The following is a 19,115-nucleotide window of genomic DNA, read 5'->3' on the forward strand; positions in this document are numbered from 1 at the left end:
CTTTAAAGATGACCTATTACCTCCCTAATCTATTTTTTTCTATATTTATTACCCCCCAAATATGCTGACCTGTCAACATAAACCAAGTAATAAGACATTCGTGCATTTCACGCGCTTGACCCACGCCTAAACAAAACAAAATATCTTTTTCACAATTTCATTTTCAATTTCCTCTCTCCTCTTTCTTCTCTCTAAACCTTTCATCTTCCTCTCTCCTCTATCTTCTCTCTAAACCGCGATTTCATCTATTTTTTTGGGAGAATTTTTTTTCTAATCGAAACATTTTGGTTGTGGATTTTCAAAGAATCATCTTGTTGCTGTTACAAGGTGTTTTTTTTTTTTTTGTAAACTGAAAAAAATTGAATTAGGGTTTTTAGTTAATCTCCAAATTTACAAATTAATTGAGTGAAATTAACTGATTCTTACTGTTATGACGTTGTCTAAGTGTTCGAGTAACAGTATAATCCGTTTGTAAGTACATGTTTTGTTGGTTCTTTAAGTGGGTTTATTAGAAATTAGGGCTTTTCTCCGATTTGTTGTTAATGTGAAAACTTAAAAATTCAATTGTGTTTAATAGGATGTGCGTGTTAATATGTTGTTAGTTTGAGTGATTTTTTTTTCAAAACTGAGTTAAAATTAATTAGAGTTTTATGCTAAACTCCAAAATTAAAAATTAATTGAGTGACATTAAGTTGTGATTTTTGTTATTATATTGTCTACGTGTTTGATTAACAGCGTATTACGTTCCTAATTACATCAAATTTGAATTTTTGTTGATTGTTTAAGTTGGTTTATTAGAAATTAGGACTTTTCTCCGATTTGTTGTTAAAATGATAAAATTTCTCAAAATCAATCGTGTTTAATAGCATGTGCATGTTAATATCTTGTTATTTTGGTTTTTAATTTTGTAGGATGTTCATGATTTTTTTTTCTTTTTCCATAATGTTTCTGCTATGCTACTATGTCTTATTTGATTCTTCATTTTGGTCAGGTAAGACATGAATGGTTTTACGTTGATAACTCTAAGATGGTACCATGGTGGGGTCTTACATTTTAGTAGGGAAAAATCAGTTTATAAGGGGGGGTTAGTGACAAAATTTTTGTATGTTGACGTAGATAAGATGCCATATTTTGAGTTGAAAGACTATATTAGAAAATTGGGATATAGCACAACTTGCACTTTTAGTATTAAAGCACCTAACTATGACATTTTGGTAGATGTTGATAATGATATGGATATTTTTTAGATGATGTGTTCCCTGCAAGATGGGGATGAAGTGGAGGTATTTGTCAACCATTTAGTTGATGAGTAAGATGTAGTGGCCCCCTCCTCCCCCCAAACCTTTATTTTTAGAAAATGTTTGTCCTAGGGATTTGGAGGAATCTGGTGCATCTTTTAATGCTAGGCCTAACTTTAGGGTAAGTGAGGACCATTTAAATGTGGAGGACCCTGCTTCTTTTTTTTCAACCACATTTCCTTTCAATACCACACCTCTTTTCACTACTGCATCAAGTTCTACAGCATCAAGTGCTGCTGCACCAAGTGTTGTTGCAATAACTGATGCTGCAGTAGATGATATAGATGTTGGTCTTGCTGGATCTGATTTTTTAGAAGAAGAAGTAGAGGCTTCTGATTATTCTACTGAGGATAGTGTTGAGTCAGAAGGAAAATTAGTTGGAGATAACGATGAAGAAGAGTATGGTAGTGATGTACATGAGGAGGTTAGGGAGTTGAGAGCTGAAAAGAGAAAGTTTCAAAGGAGGAAAAGAAATGAGAGAGTACCAGCTGACAATGCAGAGATACCAGTAGGTGAAGCAGGACCAGATCTAGGTTTTGATGAAACTGAAACAGGTAGAGTAAGTCATGAAGGAAGTCTTGGAGGTAATGAGCCTTACTTTGCAAGTTCTGATGAGGATAGTTTTATATTAGATAAAGATGATTGTTGTGGTGATGATGAACATGAAGTGGTTGATTCTGGTAGAGAAAGAACTGTGAAGTTGTCAAAAAAGAGGACAACAAATCAAAAAATCATTCATGACCCAATTGCAAAGGAATTTGTTTGGCAGTTGGGTATGGTGTTTAAAGATGTGAGTGAATTTAGAAGAGCGGTGACTAAATATGTAGTAAGAAAAAGGATTCCTGTGGAGAAGTGGGTTAATGAGCCAAAAAGGGTTAAAGTTAGGTGCAAGGATGGCTGTCCATGACTTTTATATGCAGGTCTTGACAAGACAACAAATGATTTCATGATAAAAACTTACATTCCAAAGCATACTTGCAACAAGACAACCAGAAATTACTTGTGCAATGCAAAGTTCTTAGCTGAAACCTTTAGAGAAAGAATAGTTGAGCAACCCAATATAAGAGTATTCAAGTTGCAAGAGTTGATTAGAAAGAAGTTCAAACTTTATGTTGGTAAGACACTGTGATAAGAGCAAGGTATAAAGTCTTGAAAGAGATAATGGGTGATCATGTTGTAGAATTTGGAAGAATCCTTGTCTATAAAGATGAACTGTTGAGGACAAACCTGAGGACCAGTTGTGTTGTCAAAGTTGGTGAGGCTGATGAAGTAGGTAAACCAAAATTTCAGGCTTTTTACATCTGCTTTGATGCTTTGAAGAAGGCATGGGTACATTGTAGGAAGTGTATAGATTTAGATGGTTATTTTCTTAAGGGTATTTGTAAAGGCCAATTGTTAGTTGCTGTGGCCAAGGATAGAAACAACCAGATGCTGCCACTAGCTTGGGCAGTAGTTGAAAAAGAGAACACAAACACCTGGACATGATTTGTTAGGTACATTAGGGATGACCTAAGACTTGGAGAAGGTGAAGGTCTTATAGGTCTCACCCTGATCACAGATATGCAGAAGGTATGTACAATATTTTATGTTTAACCTCATTTATTTTTACTTTAACTTAGTACATGTAATTATGCCCTAACTTCACCCTTTTTTTGTTATGTATGTTTACTGAAGGGACTGTTTGCAGCAATTGAGGAGGTGTTACCTCAATCTGAACATAGAAGATGTGCAAGGCACATCTTAGCTAATTGGGCTAAGGATTGGAGAGGTCTTCAAAGAAGACAACAGTTTTGGAAGATCGCAAAATGTACATTTGAGTCTCAATTGAGGAAGAACATACAGAAGATGAAGTTGCTTGGTCCTGAAAAAATAATGCAAGACTTAATGTACTACAATATTAATTACTGGTGCAAGCTTTACTTCAACACAGAATTAAAGTGTGATTCAGTGAATAACAACAAGAGTGAGTGTTTTAATGCATGGATCTTGGCAGCTAGGCACAAGACTATCATTTCCATGCTTGAAGAAATAAGAGTGAATATAATGATAAGAATAGACACTCTAAGGGAGTTTCCAAATACCTGGTGTAGTAATTACTCACCAATGTGTTTGAAGATTTTAGAGGAGAACATCAACAGGGATATGGATTGTACCATTGAGTATAATGGAGTGGCTGGTTTTGAAGTGAAAAAAGGGCTTTGTCAATATATAGTGGATATTGTCAAGAGGACATGTAGTTGTAGGTTGTGGCAGTTAAAGGGCATACCATGTGCATATGGTGTGGCTGCACTATTGTTTAAGAAACACCCCTTGTATGACTATATTGACAGCTGCTACAGTAAGGAAATATACTTGAGGACTTATTTCAATGTTCTTGAACCATTAACAAACATGGAAATGTGGCCTGTTTCATCAAACATTACTGTTGCACCACCTGAAATTAATACCTTGCCTGGCAGGCCATCTAAGTCTAGGAAGAAGAAAGCTGGAGAAATAAAGAAATCTGAAAAATTGCCTAGAACCGGACTAGCAATGACACGTAGGTTGTGTCATGTTAGAGGCCACAACAAAAGAAGGTGCCCTCTAAGAGGACAATCAGCAGAACCAAGTGTTACACCATCAGTAATACCTACTGGTTCAGTCATTGGAAGAGGCAGACCAAAGGTAAGTTTAACACTTAATTTAGTATATTACTTATCTTACTTCTCAAATTTCTTAACATTATTTTAATATGTAGAAAACTACACCAGAAACACTAAATGCACCTCCTCAAGTCAGTGTTGGTTCAGGCAGGGGAAGAGGCAGACCAAAGGTAATATTACACTTGTACTAATTAGCTCAATAACTTTTATATAACTCTCTTCTTTTTATATGTATAGAAAACTCCATCAGAAATCATTAATGCATGTCAACAACAAAAAAAAGGAAGAGGGATACCAAAAAAGGCAACACCAGCAGCACCTAGTATACCCCCTCTACCTAAAACACCTTCTGCACCTACTGTTTTTCCAGTATCCTGTTCTGCACCTTCTGATTATTACACATCATCTTTAATGGTTGGTACTACTAAAAGAGGAAGGGGTAATGATAGAAAAAAAACAGCTCCACTGAAAAGGTCAAAAGTAATGGGAATGGGTGTGTTCCAAGCTGAAAATGGATTCAATGTCCTAAATGTAAATATCTAGCTTTGTTGTATCTTGTGTACATATGAGTCTTTAATGTATGAGTCTTTGAATAATTTTTATCCTTCACTGTAGCCTGGCATGCCTAGCAGTAAGATCTGCTCTACTAGTCAAGTAAGGATAATAAGATCAGCTGATATAACTGGTACTATTAGTTATACAACAAGTACTACCAATAAGCTGAAATGGAATGGCAAAGCAGCAATATCAACAAAAAAACTACAAGAGATTAAAGAGAAGAAAAGAAAGAAGAATGTAGGAAGCAGTTCAAATAATTCAAGTCAAGAAAATACTTCTTCAAAGTAGAAGATATCCTGAAAATTGTAGTAATGTTGATTATTTTAAGCATTGTTTTAAGTTAGACCAATTGACATGAAAACAATTTTATTTTGGTGCTGAAAAACAATTTAAGCACTGTATATATATATTTTGTTGATGAATGTTGCCTAATGGTTGGTATGAATGATGATGTTTTGCCTAATGGTTGGTATGAATGATGATGTTGTGTGAAGTTAGAATATTTTGTTGACGAATGTTGTCATTAGGTATTATTGTTGTGTTAAAGATGGTAAAGTTGATAAAATGTCAACACAACATTGTCATTACACGATTTAAGTGTAAACACATAGCAGCAGCACGGTGCTTTTCCTAACAAGACACAACTTTGCAAGTGTAAATAATAACATAGCAACAACACAAGACACAGCAAGTGTAAACAATAGCATAGCAGCAATACACAACACAATTTTATAAGTGTAAACAACAACGTAGCAGGAACACAACACAATTTTAAAAGTGCAAACAATAACATAGCAGCAGCACAAGTGTAAACAATAACATAGCAGCAGCAACACAAGTGCAAACAATAACATAGCAGCAGCACAACAAACGTCTGAAGTACGACTAGACAAAAGACACGATAACAGAACATAGTCTGATATATTTAGAGAGAGGTATAAAAAATTTACACCATAGTAGACAAGATCTAGCAACTACTTTCAGTTCATTTGTTGTTGATGAACATAGCAGCAACACAAATCAAAATACATAAAAATATCTTCCTATTGAACCTACACCATCTCCACTTCCATTAAGTTTTTTCTCCCGCGTCAAGTTATCAATTTGGACCTATTTAAGCCATAAGTCTTCTTCCAACTCATTGATTTTGTTCACCAATCTTGGAATGATAAAATTTGATCTTGGATCCACTTTTTCTTTGTCCCTCCATAGGAAAAAATTACATTTTTGAGATTGAATTTTTTTTTAGTAATCAGTACATTATCATAATTTGAATATAAATTGACAACAAAATACAATGCAAAATACATACACCATAGTAGGGGCAAGACCAAAATCTTCTTCCCGGATTTGACTTCGACCATGAAGTTTGCAAGTCAAGCAAAATACCATGTTTGCATCTCACAACAGCATTGACCATTGAGTCTGATTCATCCATACAAAGCTTATTCAATTTTGAATTTGTCATTTCATGAATTCCGACAAAATCAATCATCAAATTACAAACCCTAAATTAATAGTTGAACCAAATTACAAAACAAAACTTCAAGAATTGAAGTACAAATTAGGATTAAAAGCTAAAACGTACGTTAAAGAAATAAAAAAAAAAAAGAGGAACATGAAGGAAAATGATGGACAAGGACATGGGTCTTATAAAGAAGAAGAAGATGACTGTTGCAAGAGAGAGAGAGTATTTTTTCATCTTTATTTCATCAAATAATCAATTAATGACGTATATATTACGTGGAAGGGTAAAATTTTAATTTTAGACGTGTTGGGGCTAAACCAACGCGCCTAGAGGGGAGTGTTCTCTCCTTCCTTGACAGGTCAGCATTTGGGGGCTAATAAATATATGAAAAAAAATAGATAAGGGGGTAATAGGTCATCTTTAAAGGTTGAGTGTATAGTTGAGATTTCGACTAAAGGTCGGGGGGGGGGGGGGGGGGGGGAAAATAGATTTTTTTCTCTTTGGCTGTAGAAGTTGAAACTGCTTTTAAAACTTTTTAAAATGAGACCTTTTATAGTATAAAGTTTATAATATTCGTACCAGTACCTTGTGTATTGACCCCCAATATTTCAAGTTCTGAGGTATAGTTTCATGATCCATCATATTAGTATAATACTTGGGATATAATAGAAATAGGTGATCCATCCATCTTTCGAAAGACATTTACTTATATGTTGAGTCTTTCAGTATATGATCCAGCCGGGGGCTTTGTCCTCATCTAGATAGTTAGTTTTCATTAAAGGCTTCGTAGACGAGAGTTGAGTAAGATGTATTGTCAAATTTTCTTGATACAGTTTGTATCACAATGAATTTTCATTGAATATTATTATAGCTTCCGCACTTTGATTTATATATGAAGTATGCTTATGATTTATGTATGAATATTATTGTCCTATAATTTTGTTGATTGGATCGATCCGTATTGACAGCTCTATGCATATCCCTTGATAGTTGATAAGTAAATTGGATCGATCCGTATGGACAGCTCTATCCACATCCCTTGACAGTTGATATTACATGTTACTTGTAGTTAATTAACCTAAAAGTTTCAACTTTTCTCATATATTATTTTCGGGTTTTGTTATTTTTCTTGACCTAAGTATCCTATAATTTTGTTGATTAGATCGATCCGTATTGACAGCTCTATCCACATCTGTTGATATATAGTTGATATTACATGTTACTTGTAGTTTAATTAACCTACATCCATTGTAGTTGATATTTCCCAAATTTTCTGTGGAAGTTCTAATATTAGTTTTTGGTCCATGGCCTTATTCATCTCTTTCTGCTCAAAACTTGACTATCGATTTCATGATCGAAAATCATGCGTGTCCGGCCTTATGAAGTTGAGTACAAAAACATGGTGGCTTCGATTTTCTACGAGGGGAATATCGTATTTTCCTTGTCATTTTTACTTACTTTTGTATTGTTCTGTTAGCCCCTTTGATGTTTGTTGGTCGAGCCGAGGGTCTTTCAGAAATAGCCCCTCCACCTCCTCAGAGTAGGATTTTGTCAAAACTGTTTCACGTTCCTTGCTTTCTATTTTTGTCTTATAGTTCACCATAGCACAATAATCCTTTCAAAAGAAGGGGAACCTTAATGTAACTGGTAAAGTTGTTGTTACGTGATCATGAGGTCACAGGTTCGAACAACAACATACCCAGTGCATTAGCACAAAGCGGGGGAACAACATTTTTCACAATCATTCTTTTCAAACAAGTAAACAGAAAACCCCTCCTAAGGTATCCACCAGTACTACTTTTCCCTCTCACCATGTAAATCCAACAGTACTTTGGTTCCATTTCTGCTGCCTTATGGACCATAATAGGAAGGCGTGCTCACGCTCGCGTTAGATAAAAGTTCATAAAGTCTTACAACTCATAAGCGTGCCATCGATAAACAAACATCAGCTTGGTGAAAGAAGAAAAAAAAACAGAACTAAGAGTCACTAATTTGTTCCAAACTAGGCATAGATGTTCCTGCTAAGAATGACTTGACGAGAGTGAGAGCTTGCTTCGGTCTATGCAGAGCAACTTCATGGCCGGCACCTCTTACCGTAACAAATGTCAGACCTTTGTACTCCTGAGTCCATCCTCCAACCTGTTTTACACGTTAATCATAGTATGATCGTGGTTAATTCAAGAAATAAGCAATTGCAGAGCTATATACGGATTGAATTCGAGGTAGTACTTCTTAAAGGACGAAAAGATTGAGCAATGAAAATACCTGCCCATCATCATACCAAGCGCGCCAAGGAGCAATGGTTGGCAGTTTTAGAGCGTCTATGCTGTAACGGGTTGATGTAACTGGGATTACAGAATCTGTGTCACCACTGCCATACAATTAAAAAAAATAAAAACGTTCAGCGTATCAACACTTTGTCCACATTTTGTCCGCTCTCGTTAGTGGAAGAAGTGTCTACAAGATACTTCTTCCTCTTAACAGCCTCTCCAACATGCTATTTTAAGCCAAAACATCATATGGTACTATAGAAGCGTCTTGTATCGCTTTTGGCCATTTTATCACAGATGAACGTACTAAGGCTCCAAATTGTGGAACTAGATTTTAACCCATTCAACGCACTCATTGGCTTGTTCGCATCCTAACAAGTAAATGTGAGAAGAGAAGTAAAAGCTTATCATCATTAGGATTAACACACACCTGAAAACCCAAATACGAAGGCCTGATTCTATCAGTTCATGATAGACGTCCAGCACTGTCTTGGGAGAATCCTTCCAACCATTGGATACTTCTTCACTACAAGTAGGGAAACTGAGTAAATACATGATGCCACCTAATATAATACATTGACAATTGAAAGACACTGTGTGGATTAACATACAAAATAATGATAAAGGACATTGCATGAGATCCACCGTTCGTTTACACTTACTTTAGTCGCCCGTCCATTTACTTTTTATCCTCTTCTAGTTTTTATTGGTCTTGCGTACCATAATAGTTAATATGCACTTATCTTTGTTTGTTATGCTGTTATCGATCCTAAGCCGGGGTCTAGCGGAAACAGTCTCCCTACTTCTCCTTCTCCTGAGGTAGTGGTATGGTCTGCGTACACTCTACCCTCCCCAGACCCCACTAGGTGGGAATACACTGGGTATGTTGTTGTTGTTGTGTATGGGGATGTCGATGTAAGAAAAGAGAGATAGATCTCTACAAATACCAACTTTCGAGTAGCTACAAGATTGCAACTAGTAATTCCCCTAGATCTTGAGAGGATATCCACTAGATGAACAAAACGAAAATACCTGCAAGTTACCCATTTGAACGATGAGTTTCTCTTATGAACATGAAGAGCCTCCTGAACTTCAGGAAGATTGAAATAGATCTCCGAGTGCTGCTTTGTGCATGGATCGTAGCTTCTTCTGAGATAGCCCACCCTCTATTTAAAGGAATAAGATTATATCAGTGATCACAATAGTGATCGCAATGCGTTTTTCAACATTTTAATCTCCTGTTCTACTCAGACTAGCCGATAATAATGCATTTGGAAGAAGTGATATTCTGTCTAGAGGAAACACACTAATGTGAGATATATACGGTTCTTTCTTATTCATTAATGTAGCACAATTCTATTTACTGGCTAAATTTATCAAATTGATATATGGTATATTGATTACATCATTTTCATAAACAACCATGCATACTCACTATGTAAACAATGAACACTAAGTGAAGAAACTTAAAACTTTATAACGCGAGAGTAAAGGTTCAGTCACTTACATTGTGCTTTCCGAGCAATTGGTTTAGTATACTAAACTTGTCTGTGCATGCTGGAGTGAAGATGCTGTAGATATCAATATTTCCGATTTCTTCCTTACCCTGATCGAGAATCTTATTACACTGCTCTGAGGGTTTTGAAAATGATTCATAGTCGCACAAAGCATTTGCCAGCTTGTACGTTTGGTCAGAAATCATTCCAACTGACCACACGAATTGAAATAATCCTAAGTGATCGTGATAGTTATCAGTCAAAGCATTTCCAACCTGCAGCGGTCATTACCTAGTGCGTTAGTACCAAAAACTACACGAATGCAAATATTTTCGCTTTAATAATCTTATTGCGTCTGTGCATTCGGTTGAGAAACAGATCTGCAGCATACCATGAAACCTTTTAAGTTGATGGCTGGCTTTGTTAAACCATGGTTGTACCTCACAATTGCTTGACTTAGCTGAGGAACGTAATGCCCTGGTCCACAATCAGGAATAAGTAAAACACGATTGTCTCCGTAATTGAATTGACCTACCGAAGATAACAACAACATACCCAGTATAATCCCACAAATGGGGTCTAGAGAAGGTAGAGTTTATGCAGACTGTACCCCTACCTTGGCAGATAGAGAGGTTGCTTCTGATAGACCCTCGGCTCAAGGAAAGCAAAACCACAAACATTTATGAAGGCTTAAGTAGTAATATAAGTAATAGAAAACTAAGAATGAGAAATACGGAAATAGTAAAAAAAAAAAAAAGGGCAGTCCGATGCACTAAAGCTACCGCTATGCGTGGTGTCCGGGGAAGGGCCCACCAAAAGGGTGTATCGTACGCAGCCTTACCTTGCATTTCTGTCAGAGGCTGTTTCCAAGGCTTGAACCGATGACCTCCTGGTCACATGGATGCAACTTTACCAGTTACTCCAAGGCTCCCCTTCAACCTCCACCATTGTTGCTTAAATAAAATCCCATCAAATGTTGAGAGGCAAGATTATTGCTGTCATCTGAACATCTTTGAATTTCAAAAATATTGGCAGCAATAAATCATATGAAGAAAGATATTTATCAAAAACAGACAATAGACGACAATAATGCAATGCCTAAGATTAGAGGCAGTTCAGCGAATCGTCAGTGGACAACTTGAAATCAATCAATTCAAAGGAAAGTTTATGCAAGAGGGAGAATATCAAATAGCATATCGAGTGATATGGTAAGGAGTATTTGTATGTAATAACATAAACAGGCACTGCTATCGGTCCTAAGCCGGGGGTCTATCGGAAACAGCCTCTCTGGTATGGTCTGCGTACACTCTACCCTCCCCAGACCCCACTATGTCGGAATACACTGGATATGTTGTTGTTGTAATATAAACAGGCAATCAAATTCCTGAATGTTGATGGATTTCCTCCGTAAGCATATGAGACATGTAATTTCATCTTGATGACCAGCAACATATTTTTCCACGATGCACCCAATAAATTTGGTCACCATCGACTGACTAGGGTGTATAATCACATTGCACTGGATACAGCTAACCAGAAAATGATCGGAAATAGAAATTTCACAAGTAGCTTAGAAAAAAAATCATTTTACCAGCATAGCTCTCTCCTGAAATATAAAAATCTCTTCCTTTATATTCTGGAAATTGTTCAAGCCACTTCAGTAAAAATGCAAGGGAGTCTGCAGCTGTAATGCAACAACGGAAGAAAAGTTGATACATGTTTACAGAAATATATACGGAAAATAACCCGAAGGAAACACTCAAAAGGTCAAATTACTACCTGTACGAACGTCACCATTGTTTTGATGATCAGATGAAGTGTTTGAATAGGAATAGCCAACCCCAACAGGAGAGTCGAGAAATAACAGGTTTACGGCTGCAGAAACAGATAATTGAGTCAGACTCCGTCCTGATAAGTGCCTAACAATGCTTCAGAGTATTATGCCCAAATTTAGAGTATTATGCCCAAATTTATACATACTTTAGAAACAATGTGTATCAGGGTAAAAATGTAGGGCGCAGACGGACATATCTGGTGAGTTTCTTCACCGTAGGGTGATTGATTTAATAGTTAATCCTACTTGATCATGCAAATTTACAAATATAACCATTCAAGAATCTCTCGGGTATCACATCGATCAACAAGATACAATACGAAAACATTTTATGTCCACCTTTAGTAGAAAGGAATACCATAGCCCTCAGAAATCGGAAGAACACAACAAACTTTGATTCTCCAATGGCCTAGTTTAAGCTTCCTCGATAATCAAAACATGAAATCCATTTGGACCATTACAACCACATATTAAGTCTAAGAACATTAAAGTTCGCCCATCACTTACATTCTATGTTTTGACACTGTTAAAAGTTTTCTTCTTAGAGTGAAGTGCGCTCATGAATGTATAAGCATACATTATACATCTCATAAAAAGACATTTTTGACGAGCATACTCAGAAAAGTAAAATCCCTCGAAAGTAGCATAAGTTTTTATTGTAAGAAAAAGGGGCTTTACGAAACATACCTAAGTTCCAAGAGTAAGGATTCCAATAAAGAGTCTTCCCATCTTTCTCGATATGAAAAGGTCCAAGTTCCTCAGCTAACCCAAAGGCAATCGACGAACATCCTGGCCCTGTAAGAACCCATAATCAGTAATAAATAAATCATTGGCACAATAAACCACATTGATCAACCACTGAATTCTCTTTTAATATATCTTTGCCGGAGGAAAATGATCCCCATTTTCAACTATATGGGAATCGATGACCAATTCAATATTGACGAAGCCAGGAATTAGCATAAGAGAGGATCCAAAAGTAGCAATCTTTAACCCCTTTGCCACTTCACCAGAAGATTCAACAGCTTATATATAACCCAAAAACAAATTCTTGATTGTCCCATTAGCACACTACAATTTTTCAACAAAATCCCGTCTTTCTTCAACCTAGTTCCACCACTACTCTTCAATTTTTGTCCTATACAACAACATACCCAGTGTAATCCCACAAGTGGGGTCTGAGGACCGTAGAGTGTACGAACATCTTACCACTACCTTGTAGAGATAGGGAGGCTATTTCTGATAGACCCTCGGCTCAAACACACCAATACTACAACAAATAACAACAACAATAGCAACATAGTCAATGTAATCACATAAGTGGGGTATGGGGAGGATAAAATGTTCGCATACCTTACTCCTACCTCATAGAGATAGAAAGGCTATTCCGTTAGATCCTCAGCTCAAAAACACCAACACTACAAGAACAACATACCCAATGTAATCAACTAGTGGGGTCTGAGGAGAATAAAGTGTACACACACCTTACCCCTACCTCGTACCTCGTAGAGATAGAAAGGTTATTTTCGATAGACCCTCAGCTCAAAAACACCAATTCTACAACAACAACAACAACCACTATACGTAGACCTTACCTTACCTCTACCTCATAGAGATAGAAAGGTTATTTCCGATAGACCCTCAGCTCGAAAACACCAATTCTACAACAACCACTATACGTAGACCTTACCTCTACCTCGTAGAGATAGAAAGGTTATTTCCACTAGACCCTCAGCTCAAAAACATCAACACGACAACAGCTACAACAACATATACAATGTAATCACACAAGCAGGGCAGATCTTACTCCTACCTCGGAATCAATGACATCATTCCGAGGTCAACAGTAACATAAAAAGTTGTAGGAAACAGTAACAAGAATGCAATGCAATGAAACAAAAGAAAGGTGAAAACTTGGACCTCCATTAAGCCAAAGAAGAAGAGGCTTTGAAGAAGGATCATCATCAACAGCTTCAAAGAACCAATAAAAAAGTGCTCTTTCAGATTCCTCATTAACAGTAACATGTCCAGCATAATGTGCAAAATTCACATTGAATCCTTGACCAGGTAGCTTAGTAACTTTGTCCAATTCTTTTTGTCCATTTGGATTTATACAAAAACTACCAGAAATCAAAAATAAAACAAGAACAACAAAACCCCACATCTTATTTAACATTTTCTTGGTTGCTAATTTTATCAACTTGCACAAAAATGGAGGTTAAGGGTAAATGAGCCCATAGTTGTTAAGTTAAAGAAATAAAGTCACCTTAAACAACAACCGAGGAAGTTGTTCACAAGTGTATTAGTTAATTATCAAAGTTGTCCAATAATTTCATAATAACTTTCATAGTTATTGAACAACTTTGTAAAGTTGTTGAACAACTATATTGGAGCAAAAATATTTTAAAAAAAATTGGATTTTTTTATCCCTTTTAACTAATTTTTAAAACTTAAATGACTTTACTTAATTAGAAAACTTGTTTGTCCCTTTTAATTTAAGATCCCGATTAAGCAGAGGCGGAGCCATCCCGATTCATCCGAACCCCCTTCGACAAAAAAATATATTATTTATACATGATTAAAATTATTTTTTATGTGATTATAGTAGATGTTGAATTCTCCTTCGACTTAATTTTCTTTGAATATTAAATATCCTTACTTAAAATCCTAACTTCGCCTCTGCGATTAAGTGGAATATAAAAGATTGTAAAGTATGGGAAAAAGCCCACGAATATGGCTGTCAATTATGATTGGCATAATACATAATATAAAATTTGAAATCAAATTATAATTATCATCCTTAATTTATTAATATACAAATAGGTCTTTTAACTATACAAAAGCTAAACAAAAAATACTCTAATCTTACCTGACAAAACACGCATATACATTCAAAACCACACGCATCAGAGTTAGAATTAGAGTGTTTTTTGTTCAACTTTTGTATAGTTAAAAAACTTATTTGTGCACTAATAAAGTTAAAGGTCATACATTAGGTGATAGCATCTGAGTGAATTACTAACCACATAGGAGCGATTGAGTTTCACGTATGTAAGTTACAGAATTGGAGTTTTTTTTTTGTTCAGCTTTTATATAGTTAAAGAGTCTACTTGTGCACGTATAAATTAAAGGTCATGGTTATAATTTGGTATCAAGTTAAAGATGTTGTTTATGTATTATGTCATTATGATTTTTGTTAACTACTTTCAACTTGCGCTCATGTTACGTACAAATTAAAATTAATTTAAAAAATTAACAAAAAATAAGTCATCTTTTAAATTATAGGAATGAGATTATTGGAGAAAAGGTGGGAGTGGCTTCGGTGGAGGACAAGATGCGGGAAGTGAGGTTATGTTCGTTCGGGCACGTGATGAGGAGGAGTTCTGATGCTCCAGTGCGAAGGTGTAAGACACTGGCTATGGATGGTTTTAGGCGGGGTAGAGGTAGATCGAAGAAATATTGGAAGAAGATGATTAGGCATGTTATGGAGCAGTTACAGCTTACGGAGGACATGACCCTTGATAAGAAGTTGTGGAGGACGCAGATTAGGGTAGAGGGTTAGGGTTGGGAGTGTGTCGGTAATAGTAGGGGAGCTTTCTTTATTTGTGTTGGTAGTTTCTTGTCCGTGGTGTTGAGTGATGTTTGTGGTTTCGGATAAATAGTTGTAGTATTATCTTATGGCTGTAGTATTATCTTGTGGCTAGCGGTGTTAGTTATATACATCTATGTTTTGTGTTTGTTATACTACTAGCGGTCCTAACCCGAGGGTCTATCGAAAACAGACTCTCTACTTCACCTGAGGTAGTGGTATGATCTGCGTACACTCTGCCGGCCTCCTCAGACTCCACTATGTGAGAATACACTGAGTATATTTCTCTTTTCGCTCCCTAAGAAATATTAATTGGGAGGGTGTTTTGATTTTCATTAATGTTTCTTTTATTTGTCATATTTTGCTTCTGTTATTGTATGAACGTATAGAAGCATTTAAAAAATATATATTTTTATTATATTAATATAAAATGGATCCTTCGATATGACTCCGTTAGTTTAGAAGGTGGTTATCCATACGGATGATTTGAGGGCGATTTCCACTTTAGTGTCTTCTGAGTCGAGTTTATTGCACAAAACTTACCTAGTGCGGCTTACATGTGGTTTGCAAGCTATTACACATGAAGGATTTACTCAATGCGAACAAAGTGTTTGCTCGAAGAATAGAGATTGTACTGACTGCATATTATTTTGGAGCTTCAAAAAAAATACAAAAAAGATTATAATCTATAGTATTTTTCGTATAAACATGTAAATTTATTACTTAAATTATTAGATTCATGATATCATTTTTTTTGTCTTATTTTATGTGACATTATTTAAATTGATGCGGTATCTTAAAAAAATAATTGAAATTAATAATTCCAAATAACTCTTCAATATTTATGTTGCTGTAAATTATTTTATTAAGAATAGGAGAAATTTAAAATAAAACTATTTATAATTATAATATATGATATTCTTTTTAAAACAAATTAAAAAAACGTTCTGTCATATAAAGAAAATAGACGGAGTATGAAAATTAAAAAATTAAACCATAATATCATAGAAATTTCGTCAAATTCTAGAAACTATAACACATCAAATTGTACTAAGCATTATTAAACATTATTATCCATCTCATTTTATTTTATTTGCTCTTTATATTAAAATAACTAAATAACTTTTAATTTACTTGTTCAATTTATAAAATTTAGAAATTTTTGTTATATCATTTTCTTTTTATGCTTAGCATAACAGTAACAATAATTGTTGCAACCTATCCTAGGGGTGTACAGACCAAACCGTCAAGTCAAACTGAATTGACGAACCAAACCAAACCGAGAAAAAAAATCAACTTATGGTTTGGTTTGATGGGTTTGGTGTTAGACAAACAAAACTGACCATTCTTGATTTGGTTTGGTGTTAACAAAAAAAAAGTCAAACCGAACCCGAATCAAACCGACATAATATATATATATATATATATATATATATATATATATAATGTTCGAATTTTTTTATACATAAAATATTAATTATAATCTACTTTTTAAATCACTTTTCAACTAGTTTTAGAAATTTTCAATAATTTGAAAGTAAATGTAGTTTGCCCTATATATATTTAGATTTGGGCCTTTAAGTTGTAATATTTGTCCATTAATTACTAATTAAATGATCGAAAACCTAATATAAACTTAAAACCTAAATTTTTCACTCTTCATCTCACTTTTTAGTTTCAAGAGAGTTTTTCGCTCCTCATTTTTTCATAATTATGGTTTTTCATTAGCACATGAGTGAAAACATATTTGATCTAGTCTTTGATCACAATATAATTGTAAAAACTAAAGATTATAAAAAAAAACCCGAAAAAAATAAAAAAGAACGAAAAACCCAAAAAAACTGACTAAAACCTAAATCGAATAAACCAATTTTATGTTGATTTGATTTGATTTATGGTTTTAATAAACCGACATGATTGTTTATTTTTTTTTAATAAAAATCGAATCAACCCGACCTATGCACACCCCTAACCTATCCTATGTATGATGGAAACTTGTATGGCACAGTTGATTGCTTAGAAGTAGTAGTAGTCCTCTCTCTCTATATATATATATTGATAATTTCTTGATTTAGTTGCGGATTTGGAAATTTTAATGAAAAATGTAAAAAAAATTCCAAGTTATATTAAAGTTGTGCAAAATTAAACGTACACATATAATAGTTTATATTTAACATCTAGACACTACATAATTATTCAGCGAAGGATATGCATCGAGACACCAGTTCGCCTAAGGTGGTTCCGAACATATTTCTTGTCATTCTATTTCTGTTGACGAAGGCTTTTTTTTCAAGAACGTAATTCAACAATGAGAACAATTAGCAGTGATGTTTAAGAATTTTTTTGAATTTAAATTTCAGTTACTATATTTAATCATATACCACATAATGATAGGTAATTAATGACGTTAATTAAGGTAGAGAATATCTGATTTCTCTTTCCATAAATATTGACAAATTTGTTTTATCATACATTCCAACAATGTACAAGACCCTACCTAATGTATAAGTATATTTTACAAATTAGGGAGAGAGAAAGCTTAATGGAATTATATGTAAATTAAATACTTTTAGAGAAAGCCTAGGTGGATCGGGCAAGTTAAATGTATTTGGATTGTCAAAAACGCACTTAAATTATCATTTTTTTCGTAAACAGACAAAAAATAATTAAACTAAAGGATCCCGTTTCTTTAGGACAAGAATAGCGGAATGGTTAGGGGCGTGTCTTTAAGCAGATGACTTTCACGTAGCTATTGTTGCAGAGGATAGTCTCTAAAAGTTAAGACCATATTTTCTTATTACTCTCCGAAAACATACCTAGGTTTAGGGGTGTGCATCGGTCGATTCGGTTCGGTTTTACATATTATAGGTTCGGTTTATCGGTTTTTGATTTTTAAATAGGCTAAACCAATAACCAAATCAATAAGATATTTTTTATCAGTTTTCGATTTATCAATTTTTAGTCCTTAACGGTTCGATTTTCGGTTTCACCGATAAGAAAATACTCATAAAATAGAAATTGTAATAACAACATGAAAAAAATCGAATCTTAGTTGCAAAAAAAAATCCTATATAATATGTTTTAATTTACAAGAATCTTCAAGTTTGAACTAAATGTTGTTAGGAGAAATTAAGAATTTGTATAATTGAAATAATAACAACAACAACAACAAACCCAGTGAATTCCCACCAAGTGGGGTCTGGGGAGGGTAAAATGTACGCAATCCATACCGCTACTTCCGAAAAGGTAGAGAGGTTGTTTCCGATAGACCCCCATTTCAAGATAAAGAATAGTTAACAAGGTCTAATATCTGAAGTAGAATGGATGACATAACCGAAATAAGAAATGAGAAATAATACAAATAGAGCTAAGAGAGCCATGAAAATAAGAGCAATATGAAAGTAAAAAAAACAGTAAATAAGAAATAAGAAAAGGTTACCCCTCGTAATAGCATACACTAACGGCTCCTACCAGTGGACACAGTCGTAGGCTTACTAAGCCGGCTACACCAGAGCTCCCTAACTACTAGCTACAACCCACACACGCATTAACCTTCTACCCTAATCCGCGACCTCCACACTTTCCTATCTAAAGTCATATCCTCAGAAATCTGTAACAGCCCCATGCGTGCCTGATCACTTCTTTCCAGTATTTCTTCGGCCTGCCTCTACTCCTCATGAAACCATCCAAAGCTAGCCTCTCGCACCTACGAAATGAGACATCCGTACCCCTCCTGATCACATGCCCAAACCATCTCAGCCTTCCTTCCTGCATCTTGTCCTCCTCCAAAGCCACTCCCACTTTCTCCCGGATAATCTCATTCCTAACTCTATTTTCTCTAGTAAGTCCACACATCCAACGCAACATTCTCATTTCCGCTACCTTCAATTTTTGGATGTGGGAGTTCTTAACTGCGTAAGTCATATGTATCTCTCTCTCTCTCTCTCTCTCTCTCTCTCT

At 35.1% G+C, this 19,115-nt stretch overlaps 1 protein-coding gene across 1 annotated transcript; it reads right to left on the bottom strand.

The window, feature by feature from the left end:
* Positions 1-7,820: 7,820 nt before the first annotated feature.
* LOC107853847 (serine carboxypeptidase II-2) lies at positions 7,821-13,931 on the bottom strand. The gene is made up of 10 exons (XM_016698832.2): positions 13,487-13,931; positions 12,254-12,361; positions 11,512-11,607; positions 11,324-11,416; positions 10,124-10,209; positions 9,744-10,007; positions 9,269-9,402; positions 8,667-8,762; positions 8,232-8,337; positions 7,821-8,105 (listed from the first exon to the last, which is right to left on the bottom strand). The coding sequence occupies exons 1-10, from the start codon at positions 13,740-13,742 to the stop codon at positions 7,944-7,946; spliced, it is 1,401 nt and encodes a 466-aa protein (XP_016554318.2). The 5' UTR covers positions 13,743-13,931; the 3' UTR covers positions 7,821-7,943.
* Positions 13,932-19,115: the final 5,184 nt, after the last annotated feature.

The sequence above is a fragment of the Capsicum annuum genome, chromosome 9 (genome assembly GCF_002878395.1).
Source record: "Capsicum annuum cultivar UCD-10X-F1 chromosome 9, UCD10Xv1.1, whole genome shotgun sequence".
In the NCBI taxonomy this organism is placed as follows: Eukaryota; Viridiplantae; Streptophyta; class Magnoliopsida; order Solanales; family Solanaceae; genus Capsicum; species Capsicum annuum.

Bases quoted from the DNA above. Each gene is read 5' to 3' on its own strand.
- LOC107853847 (XM_016698832.2), bottom strand. From the start codon at position 13,742: ATGTTAAATAAGATGTGGGGTTTTGTTGTTCTTGTTTTATTTTTGATT. The intron at 11,608-12,253 runs GTATGTTTCGTA...CTGTTTCTGCAG, and splicing joins TCCTTACTCTTGGAACTTAG to CCGTAAACCTGTTATTTCTC. The intron at 11,417-11,511 runs GTAGTAATTTGA...GTTGCATTACAG, and splicing joins CAATGGTGACGTTCGTACAG to CTGCAGACTCCCTTGCATTT.